The following is a 23,998-nucleotide window of genomic DNA, read 5'->3' as shown; positions in this document are numbered from 1 at the left end:
ATATATATATATATATATATATATATATATATATATATATACAGGTGCTGGTCATAAAATTAGAATATCATCAAAAAGTTGATTTATTTCAAGAATTCAACTTAACAGGTGAAACTAATATATTATATAGACTCATTACATGCAAAGTGAGATATTTCAAGCCTTTATTTGTTATAATTTTGATTAATATGGCTTACAGCTTATGAAACCCACATAATCAAAATCCCTGAAAATTAGAATATTACATGAAATCACACAGTAATTACACAGTAATACCATGGTCATTGAACCAGGTTTTGGTTCTTTTGGCAGTGTGGGCAGGTGCAAATCCTGCTGGAAAATGAAGTCAGCATCTCCATAAAGCTTGTCTGCTGAAGGAAGCATGAAGTGCTCTGAAAATGTCCTATTATATTCTAATTTTATATTCTAATTTTATGATATTCTAATTTTATGACCAGCACCTGTATATATATACATATATATATAATAAACTCATAAGGCCTAGAATAGACAAATAGACAAAATTACCTTCTATTTTCACCCAAAATGTGACAGAGTCATCTGCAGTCTCGCACACGTATTCCGCAGAATCATCTATTGTGGCACAGGGAATTACCAGCCTGTGGTAAATTCCTTCATCCTCCAGTTTCAAGTTGTCATTCTCATCAACCTCCATGCCATCACAGAACCAGCAGACTTTTGCGTTTGCATTTGAGATTTCACAGCTTAGGACCAGCCTCTCAGAGCTCAGTATACACACCTCTACCTCTGACTCACTGGGAGACACAATGCGGACTGGAGCCTCTGGGTTTAAGAAAGGTAACAGTGTGTAATAGTTGACAAAACATGAATACATACATGCTGCTGATTTTTATTTTTTTTTACTACAATGAGGAATAGGTAATTACAGCACTATATAAATGAATATAACTCATATTTGTTTTGGATAATAACTGAATGAATTACTATATTGGTTACTATTTAATAAACAGCCATTCTAATGGCTTTCTTGATGATTGTTAAATAATTATTCATAATTAAATTAATAATTAAATAAAAAAATCTAGAAATGAGGCATAACACAGAGAGAAAGAAGAGGAAGAAAATCTCTTGAAACCTATGCTTTGATACTTACCCGTAAGAATGAGCTGAAAGAAAATCGAGTCACCTCCTGTGTCACATACATACTCTCCTGAATCCCTTTTGGAAGCACAGAGAATGTTTACCCTCCTGTACGGGCCTTCAGCACTGATTCGGATATTCTCACATTCCTGGAGTTTTAGGCCATCTTTAAACCAGTGAGCTTCTCCATTAGATCGAGAGAGCTCACAGTTCAGGACTATCTCCTCAGAGACATAACGCTCCAAATGGATGTCATCTTTTGGGTCCACAATTGTTACCGGAGGTTCTAGATGTAAGTCAGTCATCATCATTAGATTAGTTTATTTTTTGCCATTTAGAGTACTATGTTTCACCTTAGATTGTAAGATATGTTAACATACTAATAACATACCTTAGATGCAATATGATTTTAATGCAAAACTAATAGTTAAAGAGCACCACTCTGTCAACTTTACCTTTAATGTTGACAGAAAACGACATGGATTGTTCGCCTGCTTGGCAAGTATACATCCCAGCGTCTACCAGCTCCGCTGAACGGATTATAAGTCTTTCCATGGTGCCTTCAGACTGGATGGTGATGTTTTCTGACTGAATAATTACAACTCCATCTTTAAACCAGCAGGCTGGTGCATCTGGTCGGGAAAGTTCACATGTCAGGACCACAGGGTCCAGTTCCATAGCGCTTTTCTGCCTCTCATCCTCCGTAATTTCTTTAAATGACACAGGGGGGGCTGATGGAAAAAAAGAGCATTTTAATGATTTAAATTAACAATAAAATATAATACACATTGTTTCTATAGCAACACTATCAATGACTTAATGAATCTGCAGCGGTCAGGTGGTACAACGGTCATGTGGTCAGAGCTCTCTGAAAATTCCCAGTTTACAAGTTTGTTAATATTTTCTTATTTCGTAGGCTCCACTTTTGATAATCCTTGTGTAAGACTGCCCATGTGTAACTTCTTTCCGTTATGTTTTGTGCACATCATGGACACACCTAGACAAAACAAGGACTAGGCCTTGGACACACTTAAACAATCGCAAACGGGAACTCAAGACACGCACATACATTTAAACATCGGATCTCTCTTACTTATTATTATTTACTCATTACTTATATACTCAAAGCGCTTTACATAGAAGGGGGGGAATCTCCTCAACCACCACCAATGTGCAGCATCCACCTGGATGATGCGACGGCAGCCATATTGCGCCAGAAGGCTCACCACACACCAGCTTATTGATGGAGAGGAGACAGAGTGATGAAGCAAATCAGTATGTATGGGGATGATCAGGAGGACAGGGGCTAATGGCCAAATTCGGCCAGGATCCCGGGGTTAAACCCCTACTCTTTTTTTCCGAAGGACATCCTGGGATTTTTAATGACCACAGAGGGTCATACATGAGATCTATTGTATTGAGATTGAGATCGATTGATATATTGGAAGGAGAAAAGACAAACATTGAATAATGAATGATCAGGAAGGGTTTTTAGTAACAATTGCTGTTAATTTTGCAGAAAGTCACACAGAAAATTTAAAAGGGATGTTTGTGTATACATTCAATAATTCAAATGATGATCAAATTATGTGGAAGAGCACTATATAACCAGACATATATCTAGATGCACAGTATAATCAAGTGCCCTAAGCCAGATTGCAGAGTTAGCACTGATTTTAAGAGTTTATACCATTGTCGGATTTGCATATTTCCATCAGTGAATCTAGCACTAAACAATTTAGATAGCTTGTGTAATAAACAGCAAAAATTATAATAAAGTGTGAACAATGCTATGAATTCCTTCTTGTTATGTTTAATGTTACAATAGCCCAGCAGACAATTCAAATGTCCTAAATTACTGTTGTTCCAGGAATGTGACCACTGCCATTGTCAAAAAAGAAAACAAATATTGTGTGCTTGAGTATAGTAATGTTTTCACCTTCAACATTCACATTAAATGTGAGCATGTCATTGTTTGATTGGCAAGTGTACACTCCAGAATGAGAGTACTCTGCTGACTGAATGACGATCCTCCTCATGTTGCCATCTGATTGGATATTCAGACCCTCCTCTACATGTAGAGCCTGTCCATCTTTGAACCATTGAACAGTGGCTGTGGGGTGGGACACCTCGCAGTACAGAACAATGGGATTTCCCACCTCAGTGCTCTTCTTTGTGTCCATCTCTGACAATGGTAAGAATTTCACCTTAGGCACTGCAAAATACAACATTACGTATTTTCTGTGAGAAAGTGAGTCTGTCAATGTCATAAATCTTAAAAAGAATGCACTTAAGTATATTGGCTAGACAGATGAGTGCCTCTATCTGAGCAATTTACAAACTTAAAACTGGCTTGAAATGAAAATGAGAGTTTAGAGTTTTTTCTAAATTCATATTGCTCTTATTGGGAAGGATTCCTTGATTGACTGATTGATCTAAATTTGATAAATTGATTTTCTTGTAAAATGTCAGATTTCCTTCTGTAGATGTATGCCAGACTTCTCCAATCATTTTGTCTCTGTGATTCCCGCCCTTTTATTATAATCGACTGCAACCTTGCATTCACATCTGCCTCTATCCAATCCCCTTGGACAGAACCAAGTCCCGCCATTTTTTCTTTTTCTTTTCTGATGTACTGTACATCACAATATGAAGAAAAGATCTGTCACTATTTCTGTTTCATTATAACTTTAATTGTAACAAACTTAAGAACTTCATGATGGGTATGATGTCTGTTAAAATTTGAATACTCATATTAAGTAATTTATGGTGGCTGAAACCTAAAAAAAAAAAAAAAAAAAAAAAAAAATCACGATCCCCATGTAAGACCTGACCTTTAATTTGTAGGGCAGCTGAATCTCGTACGCCAGTTGCAATAAAGGTGATTTCAGCTCCATCATACACATTTGGCACATGGTGGATTCGTAGGATGTGTTGGTTCTTTGACTGAGTCATTGAGAACCGTTCACTATCCTGCAGCTGCTGGCTATTCAGGAACCATGTGCCAATCAAGTTAGCAGAGAGCTCAATGGAGAACACAGCATCCTCCCCCTCAGTCACCACAACATTCTTCATGGGGGTTTTAATCCTTGGACCTGGGACTGCAGACAATAAAATATAAAAAGTTATTTCATGTTATCTTAACACTTTAATCCACATTATCATATCTATTATAACATAAAAACAATATACTACTACTACTAATAATAATAATAATAATTTCTGAAATGTTGTTATGTTTTTATTAAGACACTGCTGCCCTTCTGAGACATCACAGCTTTCAAGAAACAGCAGAAGACATATCTTCTGCAAGCGCTAAACAACTCCAAAACCATAAGCAAAGACGATTTATTATGACTCCTATTTATTTAAAAATAATAATAATTATTTTGTCATTCTGTACTATGAATATTGCGGGCTCTTATGACCAACTGTTTGTTCCTCGCTTGTACGTCACTTTGGATAAAAGTGTCTGCGAAATAAATACATGTAAATTAAGTATGTTTAAAATTACATCATTGACAGTTAATGTGTCAGGAGTAACATACTTTTATGGTTTTAAATGAAGTCTCCAGTGTTATTTGACTCTAATTAATTGATTAACTCTAATTCCCAATTCTAATTCCATTTACTAACAGCAGAGACTTTGATTCTGTGCCAAATAGAGAAGTAATTTACTTTTTATTTTTAATTGAAAAAAATCTGTATTATTTAGTAGTACTTTACTTTTTATTGTTAATTAAAATAATACGCTGTATTATTTATTTATGCAAGTTTTAGGGGAATAGAATAATCTGCATTTTCTTTTTTTTCGCAGCAAATTTTATTCCTGCATTTCTTGTTTTATTCCGGCATCAGTTTTGTGTTTCCATAAGGGTCTTTTTGGTAAGTAGTATTATTCTACCTTACTACAATAAGTACCTTATTCATTTAGGTTTCTTAGTAGTTTGTAATGCAAATAATTCGTGACAGATTGGAATTACAGAAAGTTTGTGAAATTTTCATTCTTACCCAGATGTACTACTTTTGGGAACTCCACATGTCCACTTCTGCCATATTTATTAACACAGGAGATACGGAAACGGTAATCACCCTCACATGGCACACTGTCACCCAGGATTTCAGCAGATGTGCCTGTCTCTGTTGTCAGGCATCGCTGCCATTCCTGAGAGCCTACTTCTTGTCGTTCTAGCACATACACTGACTTAGTGGAGTTTTGCAAGTTGGGTGATGGTGACCAAGAAAGGACAGCACCATTTAAACTGTCAGTGTTCATTTGGACACTCACAGGGCAGATGGGTGGGCAGTGTCGAGCAGCTGAATGAAAATAAAGATATCACATTCTAAATATCAAGCCCACACTGTATATATATATAAAAAGATCTAGTAGAAATAGATACACTTTTATTATGCTATAATATAAAGTTTTTGAACTGTGCAACTTCTTGTGCATCACAAAGCCATGTGTGTGTTTTCTCACTTTTGACCCTGAGTTTGGAACTTGTTGTTGATCTGCCTGCCATAAAGGTGACCGTGCCAGAGTCTTGATATGACGTATTGACAAAGACCAGGATGTGGGTTTTGCCAAAAGACTTGATAATGGTTTGATGTGTTTCTCGCAACTGCAGTCCGTCTTTAAACCAGCAGATCTCCATCTCATCTTGTTCCACCTCCACAAAGAATACTGCATTCTCTCCTTCCATCACTTCTAATCTCCGTGGAAGTTTCTTTTCAATTGTACCTACCAGAAAAATAAGTAAATGAAATTAGCAAGATCTTTCTATCTCATATGTACTGCATATCAAACTGCAATGCAAACTCTTATGTTCATGAGACATACGTAAAATTATTTGTAATGATAATTTTTCATTTTATTTTAAAAGAAATTGAAATGAATTGCTGCTGGACATGCAACACTAAATATTGTTATCGGCTTTTATTGTTGCTTTTGTCTATTTTGAAAATTGCTGGTGTTAAACTTGATTAACTGAATGCATTAACATTTTCACTATGAAAGCCCTAATAAGGCTTTATCTTTATGTACTGTACCTTTAACTGCCAATTCTGCAATAGTCTTTCCACCATCAGGCATCTCACACAGATAAACTCCATCATCATCTGCCCCAACATTTTGTATGGTTAGTCTTCTCCGCGTGCCCTTCTGTTCCATGTAATACTTATTTCCTGGCTGCAGCCTTTGATCCTCCAGGTACCATGCAGTGGAAATGGACTCTTCTGGAACCTCACATTCCAGAACAGCAACATCCCTCTCCTTGACCTCTGCATCTTGCAGAGCTCGCCTAAATCGAACTGCAGGCCCTATTAATGTGAGAGATATACCATAAAAAAGGCTTTCATTTTTTAAATTTGTCCAGTGACTAAAACATATCACACTTCAGATGCTACAGACATTCAGATTGCACTGTGAAACAACATAAATTGTTCCTAACACAACATATACTTATCTATAAATGGTAAATGGTAATTGTGGTGTGGCAGGCCAAGAACAGTGGTTAAAACAAAGTTGTGGTCATGCACTCACAAATAAAGAACATAATCCTGCAGGCTTACTTGCACCAAACAAAATGTAAGCTATGCCCCATTGCATTGTTAATAATATTGTAGTGATGCTGTCACTCAGGAATGCATTGAGCCCTGTGGCTTTTCTCACCTTTCATCACGCATTGACTACTGGACAATGTTATTGAATACATTAATCAGTGCTTTATTACTGACTTTATTACTAAATATAGTTACCCACAAAAGTCAGACAGACACTGTTATATCATGCTGATAGTGAAAAATAAATTTGTTCACATTACAACCAAAGTTTTATTAAGTAATAAGAATATAAACACACACACACACACACACACACACACACACACACACACACACACACACACACACACACACACACACACACACACACACACACACACACACAATGGTCAAAAGTGGGTATATCTGCCTTAATAATATGCCATAGGCAGATTATGTCAGATGCTATTTGCGCTGTAGAATGTTATATGTACACTTTTTAAACAGCATTTTTGCACTAAGTAGCAGTGTTGGGTAAGTTACTCTAAAAAGGTAAGTAATTAGCTACTAATTACATCTTCAACAGTATAATTAGATTGCTGTACTAATTACACTCTCTAAAAATGATTGAATTATTATTACTAATTACTTTCTAAATCCCATATCATCCTCGACCAGTTGAACAATAAAATGCTAAACAGTATTTATTGCAATTACATCAGAAGTAACTGTAATTAAATTACAGAAAAATTTAGAGTAATCAATTACTTTACTTTTTCAAGGGAAAAGTAATTAAATTACAGTAATTAGATTACTTAGTAATTAACACTGCTAAGTAGTTAGATGCTATTTGCTAAGTAAACATTTGTTATATAGTGGCAGATGCTATTTGCACCTTAGTGTATTGATACTTTGCAGTCACGTGATATCTGGCGGGCAACAAACGCGGTTAGTGTATCCAATCGGACAACAACTATCTGGCATGTCGTGTACACCTCAAAACACCAACTTTTGTATATTAAAACTGGCAACGTCCTGGCAAGATCCTTGATTAGTTTACTGGTTTTCATTGCTAGAGAATGACGTTCTTGCCCGCCAGCCAGTACAACTGACGTCACTTGCAAAGTATCAATAGTATATTATTAAACAGTATACAATAAAACATATTCAGTGTTTGTGATTATATTTATAAAAAAAAAAAAAAAAAAAAAAAAAAAAAAATTCTCTGGGGAGGGCTTTAGGGATAGGTAGAAGTTATCTGTGTTGCCTGGTCTGCGCAACAAAACTTCTCCAATGGTCATTCAAAAATAGCCCAATGAGCTGTACCAACACATTCTCACTCCCAACTTGTCACATATTGACGCTTGGTTAGGACCCTTTGGTGTGACTGAGTCAATGAATGAGAAACCTTTGGCGTCATACACAGACGCATTGGGCATGGAAATGTTATCATCATGATGAAATTATATATTGGGTTATAATTTTGCCATTATGTACGGTGGCCCAGCAGTGCACAACACAACGAAATTTAAAAAGCAAATATAAGTTCACAACACAACGAAATAAATCCACAACACAATGAAAATGAGCCACAACACAACGGAAAATGTACAACACAAGGAAATAAGCCACAACACAACGGAAAATGTACAACACAAGGAAATGAGCCACAACACAACGGAAAATGTACAACACAGTGAAATAAAGCCGCAACACAACGAAAATGCTCCCGACCACTAGAGGGCTCTCAGAGCGCGATAAAGTTAGTTTTCCATGCCACTGAGTCTAAAAAATTTAACAACACCACTATTAGTTTTAATAGTGTAGCAGTATGTAGCTAACCATTGTATATCGACATTTATTAATTCAAATCACTTACGTGCATTATAGCTGGATATTTATACTCTAGAATGCTTTGACGCGCTACCAGCGCATGATCCCTAAGGGAACGTCCGCCAATTGTTTCAAGTTGTTAAAACGTATAATTACTTTTAACATTCAAAAACAGACATGTTCCAAATCCAAAGCTTGATTGTATTGGTAGTAGACTGACTTACTACAGCTGATTTTTTTCCAATACCTCCCTTCATTACAGTAAACAATTATTTTTTTTTAGGAAATTTCTGTAATATAATAATTATTATTTTTTTTTTATCATGTTTCAAAGGTTGTAGTTCCTATTAACCAGACTGATTTATAACAGATGAAATTGTGCCAATAGCTTCCTTTATGCACAGTACACAAATCGTTTTTTTTTTTAATAAAAACATTAGGCCTACTGTACATTGGCCTACTGTAATTAAACCTAAAGTTTTTTTGTCCCAAAGCTTGTGGTACAGTATACAGGTTCCTAGTGACTAGACTGACTTATTACAGGTGAAATTGTGCCAAAACCTTCCTGTAATTTTGCAGTTCACCAAATGGTTTTTATTTTTATTTATCAAATTATATTATAATAAATTATATGTTTTAACCACTTGGTGGAATTGCCAGACGTTCCCTTAGGGATGCGCTGTGGTAGCGTGTCAAAGCATTCTCCAGTATAAATACGCAGCTATAATTCATGTAGGTGATTTTGAAGTATATTTTATGTTGATATACAATGGTTACATACTGTAAAAACTAATCGTGGTATTGATATATTAAGACTGCCGACTGTATAGAGCTGGTAAGTCCCGCCCCTTCCGCTAATCCCCCTGGACCTCTAGGTTGAAAAATCGTCAATGCAAGTGAATGGGAGAAAATAATTATTTTCTGGTCCCGTTTGAATTTTGCCATGAATGTGAACATATGTTGTCTGTGAATTTTTTTATATAACTTTTCGTGTAAAGAATGCTACAATTTAGCGGGTAGAAGTTTGATACGGTTAGACTTTGTGTGAGAGCACTTTGTGGACTACAACTCTTCGCTGCTTTCGACGCGTTTGAAACGTCAACACCACTAGCACACGGACACTAGCTCACGGATCCCGCTAAACATGGCTGTGTCTTTGGTGCACTTCACCACCTTCTTTCAGGGAGGGGACAAAATCGTTGAGGTTGGCGAAAACGACGGGTAAGTCAACTTTATGGGGTGACGTCACATAGGCGACATGTAGTCTTTCTCGTTATGTCTTTTCCACAACTGCTAGCCGAAGAATCATACCATATACTGTCAAACTCATAACATGAAAAGTTATATAAAAAATTCACAGACAACATATGTTCACATTCATGGCACAATTCAAACGGGACCAGAAAATAATCATTTTCTCCCATTCACTTGCATTGACGATTTTTCAACCTAGAGGTCCACTTGGGGTTTTACGGATGGGCGGGACTTACCAGCTCTATAGAACAATGGCAAGGAAAACTAACTTTACCGCGCTCCAAGAGCCCTCTAGTGGGCGGGAGCATTTCCATTGTGTTGAAGCTTTATTTCGTTGTGTTGTACATTTTCTGTTGTGTTGTGGCTTATTTCCGTTATGTTGTACATTTTCCGTTGTGTTGTGGCTTATTTCCATTTTGTTGTACATTTTCCGTTGTGTTGTGGCTCATTTCCGTTGTGTTGTGGATTAATTTCGTTGTGTTGTGGATTCATTTTGTTGTGTTGTGAACTTATGTTTGCTTTTTAAATTTTGTTGTGTTGTGCACTACTGGGCCACCATAATTATGACATGTTGGAGTGTGATTCTCAATTTAATCAGCCAGCATAATTTTATTTACATTTATTTTATTTTTTATTTACGCTATTTAGACACGTTTGAACACATAACCCAACCCCACCCCTACCCATTTGTGAATTATATGATAAAACACAGGATATAACAGGCAGATACGACTACAGGCAGAAGTTATTCGAAAAGTACAAACATTCCAAGTGTTCCAAGGCCACGCGATTGATTTGTGTGAAGAAAAGACGCACCTACGTGTCTGGAGCGGTTGAATGAGGGATCTACGTATACATACCTATGTGTAAAATGGCATTGGCTCTCGTGTGTCTCGTGACCGATTGCGTCATGCTAAAGAGTAGGGTGTATCTTTTGAATGAAACATGACTGCCTGCGTTTGGAGCGGTGGAATCATTTCAGCGATTAAAATATTAATATCCATTCTGTTCTTGACGTAAAGATATCGTATGGTTTCAGATTTGGAGTGCAACATGAGTCAATACTTTTATTCTGTTTTTGGTCAGTTTTTGCAATAAATACTTGTGAGGTGAGTAGGTTTAGGGTAGGAGTGGGGTTAGTGGCTCCAAAATATAAAAGTAGCCTAAACATATTTATAAAATCATGTCTACTTTTACAAATGCTAAGAATTATGCATCTTGATCTGACACATAAGGCAAACATTGACAAAACAAGACAAAACTGTTGAAAGCAATGGAGTACCCTGCGCTCCAAGGGCTCCTGTCTAAGCGTCAATATGTGACGAGTTGGGTGTGAGAATGTGACAGCGCGTTGCGGTCGATGTGCCAGCCCGTCCGATCAATGTGAGGACACCACATTCAATTTCAATTACTGGCCACTTAAATACCAGTTAAATACTTTATACTCACTATTAAATACCCATCAAACACTTGTTAATGTTTCACAGCTAATATGTGATAAGAAAAGGGAGAAGAATGAGTTCAGAAAGGGGAAGATGCGATCTGGGTCGGTCGCATCAAAAGCTAACGCCACACGCCTTACTCTCTACACCACTGCTCCTGTTATCAGACTGTTTTATTTGTAATTTTGGTGGTCGGGAGTCTACAGCAACATATTAACTCATAATGAGAGCTAATGGTGAGTAGCTACCAAAACATTTTAGTTGTAAGATTTAAGCAGGAAGTTTTGATTATGGCGTATTTTGTTACATTGCTTTGTTTCACAAAAAATGCCAAATGGTCATAAAACTTAAAGATGTTTTAGCTTTGTTAGTTAAGTACAATTAATAAAACAATTAGCATAATTGGAATTTGAGTTACCTTTAACTGACAGTTGCACTGCACTCAGTGTGTTTCCCAGTGCATTTGAAGCAGCACATATGTAGAGTCCCGTATCCTGCTGCTTACAGTACAGTACTTTTAGGGTGTAATATCCCTCTCTATCCTCAAAAATGAGATGTCTTCGACTTGGCACAATATTCTCTCCATTTTTCTTCCATACAATCTCTGGTTTAGGCTTTCCTGTGACATAGCAACGGAATTTGGCATGTTTGCCTTCTGTGACAGTGAACTTCTTAGCTTTCGACACATTCAGGTGAGGCTCTTTTGAGTGTTTGGCCCTTGAAAGCTGTGGTGAGTAATGACCATTGGTGTAACCATTTGTCATACTTCCCTCTCTTTGTTCTGGAATGGCCTCTACCAAGAGCACTGCCCCAGCCATCGCTTCTCCATGCTTGTTGACTGCTTTACACATGTAGACACCTCCATCTGGGGCTCTTGTTCTGAAAATCTTCAGTTGGAACCAGCCACCATCTTCATGGCCCACATGGTAGTGGGCACTCTCATAGATCTCATTCAACTGTTTACCATCTTTCTCCCAAACCACCTGAGGCAAAGGCTCACCTGTCAGCTTGCAGGAGAAGGCAGCATCTTCTCCTCGGTCTACTCTTAGAGAAAGAGGTTTGATAAGAAAACGAGGCTTGTGGTCTTGAAATGGGTCTGCTTTCTGTACCACCCCATCCTGTTGTTGTATCATCATTTTGATTTCTTGTTCTGGTGGAATAACTTTTACTTCATTTTGTTGTGGTGGTGGAGGTGGCTGTGTTTGCTGGAGCTCTTGAGGCTCTTCTTCCACTTTAAGGGTAGCAGCTGCATATGTTTCCCCGATATTGTTCGTGGCTCGGCAAATATACTGCCCAGAATCTTCCATTGTCACCCCAGAAATGCAAAGGGTGTACACCTTGCCATCTTGGGTAATACGGTAACGACCCTCAGGAAGAATAGGCTCATTTTTCCGCTCCCAGATCACATCTGGTTGGGGTTCTCCACCAATCTGACATTTAAGCACAGCATCTGTTCCACGTTTCACCAGAACTGGGCGTGGGTAACCAAGAACACGTGGAGCACCTCCAGAAATATCCATATCTTTTACTTCTTGGTAATCACTTATTCTGTGTTATTATTGGAATTAAGAATGGCACAAATTTCTGTGGTACATACCCAGCTCTGAAAACCAAAACAAAGTTCAACACTGATCATTATTTTTCAATCTGACATTTGTAACATCATTGTCATTGTCATGAGTTATGAGTTTAATCTGGGAACTTGTGGCTCTTTAAATCACACTAAAGGCATTTTCAGATTTTTATAATGTCGATGTGCTGAAAAGTTCTTACTTTGCATTTTTTGTGTACAGCTGACAACATTGTCAAAGCGATCCATGTTCATGCGGATCCACAAAAACGACTAAAAACGCTATATTATGCATGCCAGGCCAGTAGCTGGCGATGCCAATTTGTAAAGAAACAGGATGCACATATAGACTGAAACCGTAATATGCATGCACATGCATAACCATTTTCACAAATTCACGTTTTTGTAATTTACACTGCAATGATATCAGTATAGTTTTCTAAAAATGTGAATTTTAAGGCCCCCAAAATGCTAAATTAACCCTTTCGCACGTACGATCACACTGGTGTGATCAGTCTAGGCTGGTCCCTGGAGCGTACGATCACACCGGTGTGATTAGAACTGTCAGTGCATCACGTGATCAACTGCTAAATTCAAATGTGCTTTTGCGCGTTGGCTGGCGCTTAACCAGAGACAGGCGCGCTCAGAGCTGTCATATATCACAACTTTTCAGTGTTTTCAACCACATAATGTTTATTTTAGGTTTCAGACATATAAATTTACATAAGTACTAAAAAAACAATACATTTAGAGTTTGTAAAATACACAATGATGTCTATGGAAGAGGCAACAATAATCCTTTTCATTATAACGTTTTATTCATATCAGATACACATTGTGTAAGTAACTTTAAAGTTTACTCTATTCTTCTCCCAGTTCACCAGCCACTTACTTTTATGTATTTCGGGAGAAGTGGATGAATTCACGTGTTGTAAATCTAACAGATCCGATTCTCTGAACTGCGTCTGCGGCACAAACTAACATGGCGGCGCCCATGATGGCCCATCGCGCATACAGCTCAACTAACGCGATCGTTATAAAGGTGTTTAAACAACAAAACACTTCCACTTGCATATATTTGACAATCGGAATATCAGATATTTCATGCCATAGCTAACAGATTTGTGAATATTTTGAATTAAAAAGGAAAACTGACATAAAAGCAGATCATCATTCATTCAGCGCTGTTGTTGCTGCGGTATGTCACGTGAGAAGCAATGACGCGTTAGGGATGCATTTTATGACCATGTTCAGAGTAAAAAAGACAATTATTCATGTCTCAGACACACGAGAATGTTGTGTTCAGTAATCAACTGGCAATTATTTATGATTTGTCATAGTTAGCCAATAGTTCTTAATGCGGTTGATTTCATTCAGTAATTATTGATTCCCAAACTATCGCAGTCCTAAATTTGTTATTACTTATGGATTAGTTAACCTTGTTTCTATATTAGTTAATAGTAGTAGCTGAAGTGTTAATGTAGCACTACGTATTTGGACTGCATTACTTCCTGCATTAATGAAGGACCGTTATTCTAAAGTGTTACCCTTTCCTTTATAACTGTAGTACAATTTAGGTATGTTTTCTGTGCTGCAGTGCAGTGGTGATTATTTATATGCAGTGTAAGTGCAGTTTTCAGTACTGCTGTTATTGCGTCCAAATTAACGCACTTCTATTGCAGTTGAAATACTGCAGTTATTTTTTTTGTAAGGGTAAAATACTATGTTCGTTGTGAACTTTATATGGGATAGTGAAACATTCCTTGCATAAAGGAAGTCCTCTTAAAGCAGTCAAGATAACTCTAGTGTCCATTCCTTGCTTAAGACCAGACAGCTGGTGCTGTATATCAAGAGGAAGCTTTTAAATATAGTCTGTCCAAAAAAAGACGCAGGAGAGTTGGCCATGTGCAACATAAGACAAAGCGTGTTCAGATTAATTACTTTGACAAACACTCATAGCATCAGAATTCCTCACTTTTCTATATCAGGGACTATACATCAAAATACCATTGCTGTTAGCAAACATCCTAATCCATCTAATATTACATACAAATTCACATTATGGCTGCTTTTCAGTGGTTTCAATCCAAATCAGTAGAGAATCTTTTCTACTGTTTAAAGGGCATTTACACATGATGTGTTTTAAATGTTGGTCAATTTACATATGCATAGATGTTTTTGTTTGTTCCTTGGCACCTCATACTTTTTAATGTCTTGCACCATAATATCCTGTGCCAAGCAAAGTGTAGTTCAATTTAGAAGAAATCTTGTAACCTGTGTTCAGTTCATTACCAATTCAGGTATTGGGCCACGATGATTTGTCAGTCTAAAAAATCCATAATGACTGCCATATCAGTCAAAGCAGCATAGAAGATTACTGATTCTGCAGTTTAAAGATAAGTATTATTTGGGTCATACAAATAATAATTGGGTCATGCATGGTCAGTTTTCCAGGAGCATCCAGTCAAGTAATATGAACCATGTCCAAATAATATGGCTCTTTATTTGTCAGATGAATAGTACACACTTGTGCCAAAATAATGTTAATGTAATTATTATACATGACTAAAGACTTAACTCACAGTAGATTTTGTAAATTACAGTAAACAGGCTGTAAATAAAAATGTGAGGTAGCTTGTGTGTATAATACATGAAAATTAACTTATAATAATGTTAATTAATTAAACATGAATAAATACCATATAATATTTACTCATTAGTTAACATACATTCAGATTTTCATCATGACCATGAAAGTTTGATAAATATTTAAATGTGGACCTATTAATCTGCTAAGCATTATATGATGTTTCTTCAGGATGACTAATGAAAGTTATTATAAATGTTACCACATACTTTTGTTTATCATATGTTCATAGTCAGGGCCCCAGTCAATTAGTGTTGCCTGTCAAGGTTATCTGAAAGATATTGGATTAGAATTTTCTCTGAATATGTCTCATATATCAAATAGCCTATATCGGATGCTAATGCATTCTCTAATTCCTTTGTAGTTTGTAGTAATTCTCAGGTATGTTGTACTTTGATTCATGAATATTACAAGAGAATGTCGTATAGGATATTACTAAAAGGATGATACAGGTTACAAATTAATTTGTTTTAACAGTAATTTTATGTAGGATAAAAAATGAACAGTCCCATACTTAAAATATTTTAGTAACATACATTTTTAAAACATAAATTCAGTTTACTTAGTCATTATTTTTACGACATTGCTTTTAATTGCAAAAGAAGAAAACACCTTTGTAAAAAAAGTAAACATCAAATGTAAACTTACGTGTCAACAGAAGTATTAAATTAGCATTTAGGACCAGCCAAAACACTAATCTTCAGGACCTCTTCTTCAGACAAAGAGGATATTGACCCTGATGTCAGCTTTTCTTCTAAGAAATGACCTTTGACCTCTTTTTTCTATGATTTTGTAAAAAATCGTTTAATTAGCAGTTGCAGGAGGTTATGGAAAATATTCCACACGACAGGAGCTTTGAGCTTCTTAATATTGATGTTAATCCACTTGGGTTGAGCTCCAATTCTTTCTTCTGGTGTGGTTTGTTGCGTGAGCCTGATCAGTCTGTGTGTACTTCTCATATATGCCTTTCAGTATGACTAAGCTCATCTCTTTTTCACTACCACCAAACAATGTATGTGTCACACAGTACTGGAGCCTGTGTCATTGGCAGCTCAGAGCCAATAAATGCTTTCACAGCTGCCACATCATACTAAAAATAGCACAGCTATCATCATTAGGGGAGCAGTGGGCTGCAAAGGTTAAATTTAGACTACAAAATCACTTGACCTCTTCCACTAAGGCTCTTTTGGCAGAGTCTGATTCTATTTGAAAATCTGAATACACGAAAACATGAACTCCCTCTTCCTTATCTATATTAACATACTGTATACACAATTCAAAGTCACTCAATGAAGTCATTTTGCAAAGCTGCAGATGGAAAAGACAAACCTCACATTTGAGCTTAAATTAAAAAGTATAAACATATTTTGATCATATAACAGAATATCAAAACAAGAGACATTTGTTTTAAAGAAATATAGCACAAAAACACGTTTCAGTCAGACAATTTAACAAAATGAAGTTGGTTAAGTTTTAAAATGTGAAGCTATACATACGTTTAACACTAGAACTACCGGAATTCTATAACTATAATGGCCATACAGTAGTAGTCATTCTGACCGCTCATACATTATTTGTATATAATTTCAATAAGCTATATCAAATCTAAGAATAAATGGATCTGTAATGTTAGGATAGGTAGTAATAAACATCAGAAGACTACATTTTAATTCTAATGTAGGCCTATGTGAAAATGTATTAGTCAATTGACAACCACAGAACACCTATTGTAATTACAGATACAAAGTCGAAAGAGATAAATTTTCTATTATTTTCTTTGTAAAATGAAAATGTCACGGTTCATGAATCCGTATGCTCATTTCTGTGTGTGTGTGTGTGTGTGTGTGTGTGTGTGTGTGTGTGTGTGTGTGTGTGTGTATGTCTGTGTGTAGGTCCACTCGTTGGGCTTGTCAGGGTTAATTAATCACTGCGCACCTGATGAGTTTATCAGAGTGGGCACAGGTGTAACTCATCTGCACTGTCTTTATCTGGCTGGCGTTCTGTGTGTGTGTTATCGGATCGTTGTTGCTCATGTCTTAGAGAGAATGGTGTCGTCTTAGCGGCCCCAAATTTAATAACAAATGATCGTTGCGACGGAAGCGAATCAATCAAAACTAAATTTAGCTGGAAAATAACTTTAATAAAGAACTGCTATAAAGCCAAAACAATCTCTGTTACCTTAAATTATACGTTTATCTCTGTAAAGCTGCTTTGAAACAATCTACATTGTTAAAAGCGCTATATAAATGAAGATGACTTGACTTGATTTGACTTGTCTTGCTCTCCGTCAGCTCTGCTAGTGGCTCGAGTCTGTATTCAACTGCTTGCTGTTCTCTCATTCTCTGGATGGTGGGGACTGGATGGAGTTATTCCTTGTCTTTGCTGAAGACTTTGCACGGCCGGATTATTCTGCACTTCTACTGAGACTGTGTGTTTGGAGTTGTCTAATAAAGACTATTAATTTGACTCGCAATTGGATCTTGAGTTTCTGTTTCGTGACAGAACGATCAAATCACAATGGATCTAGCGAGTGCATCAGATTTTAGAGACTTTCTGTCACACAGTAACTCACGTATTGATCGCCAGGAGGAACAGATGACAGCTTCTAATCGTGCTGTTCAAGCCCTGGTCTCTCAAGTTTCGGAGCTGACCACCCAGTTACAGCATCTCCAGCCTGAGTCTATCCAGCAACTCATTGCGTCTAATCCATCTGTGTCTTCTAACCCAGATTGGACTGTTCGTTTCACCGAACCCCGCTTTCCGCCGCCAGCCTTTTACTCTGGTGAGCCCCAGCAATGCCGCTCTTTCCTTGTCAAGTGTTCTCTACACATTTCTCTGCAACCATCGTCGTTTCCTATTGAGGAATCGAAGGTAGCCTTTGTCATAACGCTACTCGCGGGACGGGCAGCTCTCTGGGGTACTACAGTTTGGGAGCAGAAGCTTCCTTGCTGCACTACGTTCCAATCATTTTCGGAAGAGATCAAAAAGTTTTTTGATCGGGCGGTTTCGGGCAGAGAGGCGGCTCGTTTTCTGGCGGAGTTACGTCAGGGTGATAAGAGCATCGCAGATTACTCCATTGAATTCCGCACCCTGGCGGCCGAGTGCCGTTGGAACTCAGAAGCACAGTGGGATTTGTTTTTACATGGACTTGCTGATTATATCAAGGATGAGATTTACTCGCTGGAGCTACCTACAGCGCTGGATGATTTGGTCAGTCTGGCTATACGGGTGGATAACAGATTGCAGCAGAGAGGTCAGCGTGCGCGCCGAGCCCCAACACCCAATCTGCTGAACCATTTTCCCATCACCTCCTGTGATGCGGATGCCGTTTTCTCAGAACCAGAACCCATGCAGATGGGCAGGTCCTTTCTGTCCCTGGAGGAGAAGCATAGACGGCGAAATGAGGGTCTCTGCCTGTATTGTGGAGCTGCTGGACACATCACAGCGCAGTGTCCCGTACAAGCCAGAACCCGTCAGTAGGTAAGAGGTTACTGACGGGTGGGGTTACATTGACTAAATCCACTCTTGCTGCTACCCTTCTTCCTGTTAAATTGCAAGGGCCCTCATCCACTTACGACTGTAAGGCTTTAATTGACTCTGGTGCTGAGGGTAATTTTGTTGACTCTGATCTGGCTCATAAACTCAAACTTCCTGTGGTTGCTCTCTCCCAGCCTATTGCTGTTCATGCTCTTAATGGTCTATCTCTTTCTTCCATCACTCACACCACAGGTCCAGTAAGACTCATCACTTCTGGTAATCACATTGAAACCATACTTTTTTTTTTTAACTGACACTCCCATTACGCCAGTAGCCCTTGGGCATCCCTGGCTTGTGCTTCCTAACCCTCACTTTAATTGGAGTCAGAATTCTATTCTCTCTTGGAGTGAGAGTTGCCATGCTGCTTGTTTGTTGTCTGCCTGTCCTTCTGTGTCTTGTTCTGTGTTTCAGGATGAGCATATGGATCTGTCAAACGTGCCCAGCGAGTATCTCGACCTGAAGAGTGTTCAGTAAGTCTCGAGCTGCTTCTCTACCTCCGCATCGTCCCTATGACTGTGCAATAGATTTATTACCAGGTACGTCTTCGCCTAAGGGCAAACTTTATTCACTTTCTGTCCCGGAGAGGGAGGCCATGGAGAAATATATTTCTGATTCTCTAGCAGCCAAGATCATCCGTTCTTCTTCTTCGCCAGCGGGGGCGGGGGTTTTTCGTGAAAAAGAAAGACGGGTCTCTTCGTCCCTGTATTGGCTATCGAGGGCTGAACAACATCACGGTGAAGAATACATATCCTTTACCGTTGATGTCTTCTGCCTTCGAGCGTCTGTAGGGGGCGTCCTTTTTCACGAAATTGGACCTTCGCAACGCTTATCATTTGGTTCGCATAAGGGAGGGGGATGAATGGAAAACTGCTTTTAATACCCCCAGGGGGCACTTTGAATATCGTGTTCTTCCTTTTGGGCTTTCCAACGCTCCCGCAGTCTTCCAGGCACTCGTTAATGACGTGTTGAGAGATATGATAGATTAGTTAATTTATGTCTACCTGGATGACATACTGACATTTTCTCACTCTCTCCAGGAAAATGTTCAGCACGTCAGACGAGTACTTCAGAGGCTGTTAGAGAATGGTCTTTATGTCAATGCGGAGAAATGCACTTTCCATGCACAGTCTGTTCCCTTTTTGGGTTATATCGTGTCGGTCGAGGGGATGCGCATGGATCCGGACAAGAGTCAGGCTGTGGTTGATTGGCCAACTCCAGATTCCCGCAAGGCCCTGCAGAGGTTTCTGGGCTTTGCCAATTTTTACCGGTGTTTTATTCGCAATTCCAGCCAGCTAGCCGCCCCTTTGACTGCCTTAACCTCCACCAAAATTCCGTTCAGGTGGTCCAGCGCAGCGGAGGCTGCGTTTGCCAAAATGAAAGGCTGCTTTGTTTCTGCTCCCATCCTTGTTGCCCCGATCCCTCCCGGCAGTTTGTGGTGGAGGTTGACGCGTCAGAGGTGGGGGTTGGTGCCATTCTATCCCAGCGTTCTTCCTCGGACGACAAGATGCATCCTTGCGCGTATTTTTCTCACCATTTGTCTTCCGCTGAAAGGAACTATGATATTGGTAATAGAGAGCTGCTGGCAGTCAAACTTGCCTTGGAGGAATGGCGTCATTGTTTAGAAGGTTCGGGGGTTCCTTTTATTGTCTGGACTGATCATAAGAATCTTGAGTACATCAAGTCTGCTAAAAGATTGAACTCTAGGCAGGCCCGGTGGGCTTTATTTTTTGATCGTTTTGATTTTTCTATTTCTTATTGGCCGAGTTCCAAGAACATCAAACCCGATGCGTTATCCCGTCTTTTCGACCATTCTGAGCGCCCGTCTTTTTCTGAGCCCATTGTGCCACAGAAGATTTTTGTTTCTGTAGTCACATGGGAGATCGAATCGAAGGTCCGCACGGCCTCACAAGGGGTAACGCCTCCGCCCGGATGCCCACCAGGTCGTTTATTTGTGCCAGAGACATTACAGTCTGATGTCATTCGATGGGGTCATTGTTCCAAGGTAGCTTGTCATCCTGGGGTGAGTCGTACTATGTTTCTTGTTAAACAACGATTCTGGTGGCCGTCTATGGCTCGTGACATACGATGTTTTGTTTTGGCTTGCTCTGTTTGTGCCGTTTCTAAGACTTCTAATCGACCTCCTGCTGGACTCCTTCAGCCGCTGTCAGTTCCTTCGAGACCCTGGTCCCATATTTCGCTAGATTTCATCTCAGGTCTCCCGCCCTCAAGTGGGAACACGGTGGTTTTGACCGTGGTGGACCGGTTCTCGAAGGCTACTCATTTTATCGCTCTACCTAAATTACCTTCTGCTAGAGAGACGGCGGTTGCTGTCATTGACCACGTTTTTCGTATTCATGGCCTCCCGAGGGATGTGGTCTCTGACAGGGGGCCTCAGTTCGTCTCTAAATTTTGGAGAGAGTTTTGTCATTTGTTGGGGGCGACTGTTAGTCTTTCTTCTGGGTTTCCCCAGAGTAACGGTCAGACAGAGAGAGCCAACCAGGATTTAGAACGTATGTTGCGATGTTTGGTCTCTCAGAATCCATCCTCTTGGAGTCAGCAGCTCTCATGGGTTGAGTACGCACATAACTCGTTACCAGTGTCATCTACGGATCTCTCTCCGTTTGAATGTAGCTTAGGTTACCAGCCACCAATCTTTCCTAGTCTGGACCCGAAGTCGCAGTCCCCTCCGCTCACGCCTTTGTCCAGAGGTGCCACCGCACTTGGAACAGAGCCCGTGAGACTCTGCTCCAGGTGGGCGCACCAAGGCTCAGGCCGATCGCAACCGGTTGAAGCCTCCCGTCTACGTCGTTGGTCAAAAAGTGTGGCTTTCTTCCAAGAACATTCCTCTCCGCTCCATTTGTAACAAGCTTGCTCCCAAATTCATTGGCCTGTTTCCTGTCACCAAGATCGTTAGTCCGCCTCAAACTGCCTCCTGTGTAGAGGAGGATTCATTCCGTTTTTCATGTGTCCAAATCAGTGTTAATTTTGACAACAAATTTTGATTTAGTTTTAGTCATAGTCTTTTGACTAAAATGCCATTTAGTTTTACTCACATTTTAGTCATCTGAATTGTTTTAGTTTTAGTCTAGTTTTAGTCGACGAAATACAATACGATTTTAGTCGACTAAATCTACAGTAGATTTTAGTCGACTAAAATATAATGGGTTTCAATTTAAATGCATTTTTTTAGAATTTCTCTAAAATTTCCAAACCCATATAGGAGAAAACATATCCTGCTAATATGAATGATTTTAAAGTTTGAACGTGCAATACAGATTTAACTACTGTAACTTAAAAAATATCTTACAATTAAATAAAACCACTTTTCCTAAAGTAGAAGACGGCCTTTTTTTTTAATGAATGATATACTATGAATTCTTTATAACTACTTGCATACATCATTCTCTATTCTTTCAAGCAGACATATTTATTTGTATGAATTACATATAATTAATCCTTATTAAAGCTATTAACGAGCAGTGAATGCTTTTCTCTTTTTCTTTTGTTGCTTGATCAATATTAAGGACACAGACAGGTTTATTACACTGTCACTTTAAGACATAGGATCATGTTGAATGACATGCGGATCCAATGCACTGATGCACATACGATACACTCACAACTGTTTAAGACATAACCGACATAATTTACATGAATACTCTCCAAAACGGACATTTAGACATAATATTTGTGTGTATTTGTCCATTCAGACACGAAAGAGAGCTCAATTCAGTACTCGCGCGTTTTATCTATGTCTATGTGAATGGCTGCACGCTTCGGGTCGGGTGTGTGCGCACAGAAAACCGTACCGAATAGGCTATAGCTCTTTTTTTGCGTCGTCACTCTTATTCAGATCTTCATGTCTGCTCTACTCATTCTCCCAGATGTTTACATGTTTTAACGTTTTATGAGACATGCAGCGCATGCCAACTCTTGTGCCGCTGGGTAGATCATGTCACAGCCTACAATTGTGCGCATCTGCCACAAATGCAGGACATCAGACTGGATCGCTTCCCAAATCGTCACTATCTAACATTTTCGTCTAGTTTTTATTCGTTGACGAAAATGTCAATAGATTTTCGTCATAGTTTTTGTCATTCAAAACTAGTTTTTATTTAGTTATCGTCTCGTTTTCGTCTGTGAAAAAATGTCGTTGACGAAAATAATGATGAAAAGTATTCGTCAACGAAATTAACACTGGTCCAAATTAAAATCCGTATTTCGTTCAGATATTAATCCGCCTGCCCCGGTTCCCCCACCGCCGCGACTCGTAGATGGGGAACCAACTTATTCGGTAAATCGTATTCTGGATTCGAGACGGAGTGGACGAGGATTTATGAAGGTAAAATGATGCCATAAAGTATTGCATGCGCAGGGTAAGATTTGTGAAAGTGTACATAAGATTGCAAGCGTAAATTAAATTTGCATGCGCAAGAGAAGATTTGTAAAGGTGTAAATCGCCTTTCAAGTGTAAGAAAAAAATACTTGCAGCATTTCACTGTTATTCGTAAGTGTAATTCATATATTGTGAAGCTGCAGCTTCATGCTAACCCAAAATAAATATGATCTGTATTCCTCTGACTTCCATTTTTCCGCGCTTACACTTTTGGCACGGTTTTTACGCTCAAATACGGCCAAAAGTATTGCAGGCCCGTGAACAGCAATTTGCGACCGAAAACAACAGAGTTAGGAACTGCAAAACAGATTCACTGCATAAAATCAAACTTTGTGTAAAAAATAAACTGTTGCAAATGTCTAAATGTGTGCATAGGGCAACAAAGTTACCGAAATAACCCGATTTGTACAGTTACGTCTTTCATTTACCTGCGCTTCCAGTTTTGGCACGATTCTCTCACTCATTGAGTTTTGCAAGCGCGAAGAGGAGGGCGGGACCGCCTTCATCATTTAGCCAATCAGATGAGCTTCTCGCTGACTCTAGGTTTACTCGTATCTGATTGGTTCAATAAACACGCCAGTCACCAGAACACATCTTTATCTTCATTTGGCTCAGAAACCTTCTGGTTGCCGAAATGGTACTTTTAATGCACACAT

The 23,998-nt window shown here is 38.8% G+C and overlaps 1 protein-coding gene across 2 annotated transcripts in view; it reads right to left on the bottom strand.

The window, feature by feature from the left end:
* Positions 1-16,455, bottom strand: part of obsl1a (obscurin like cytoskeletal adaptor 1a) — a 30,196-nt gene extending 13,741 nt beyond the window's left edge. Inside the window, exons 1-11 of one of the 2 annotated variants that reach the window (XM_081381336.1) lie at positions 16,058-16,182; positions 15,619-15,680; positions 11,611-12,795; positions 6,172-6,441; positions 5,603-5,863; positions 5,134-5,439; positions 3,957-4,223; positions 3,062-3,337; positions 1,578-1,853; positions 1,136-1,408; positions 529-804 (exon numbers count right to left, since the gene is read on the bottom strand). In XM_081381336.1, the coding sequence (XP_081237462.1) occupies positions 529-804; positions 1,136-1,408; positions 1,578-1,853; positions 3,062-3,337; positions 3,957-4,223; positions 5,134-5,439; positions 5,603-5,863; positions 6,172-6,441; positions 11,611-12,712 (3,307 nt within the window). In that variant the 5' untranslated portion in view covers positions 12,713-12,795; positions 15,619-15,680; positions 16,058-16,182. Of the gene's footprint in view, positions 1-528; positions 805-1,135; positions 1,409-1,577; positions 1,854-3,061; positions 3,338-3,956; positions 4,224-5,133; positions 5,440-5,602; positions 5,864-6,171; positions 6,442-11,610; positions 12,796-15,618; positions 15,681-16,057 lie in introns of both variants that reach the window. The other variant, XM_081381335.1, reaches the window with a different exon arrangement.
* Positions 16,456-23,998: the final 7,543 nt, after the last annotated feature.

The sequence above is a fragment of the Scardinius erythrophthalmus genome (assembly GCF_964197995.2).
Source record: "Scardinius erythrophthalmus genome assembly, chromosome: 12".
Lineage (NCBI taxonomy): Eukaryota > Metazoa > Chordata > Actinopteri > Cypriniformes > Leuciscidae > Scardinius > Scardinius erythrophthalmus.
Note: the sequence above shows the minus strand (reverse complement) of the source record. Positions and strands in the feature narration are given on the sequence as shown.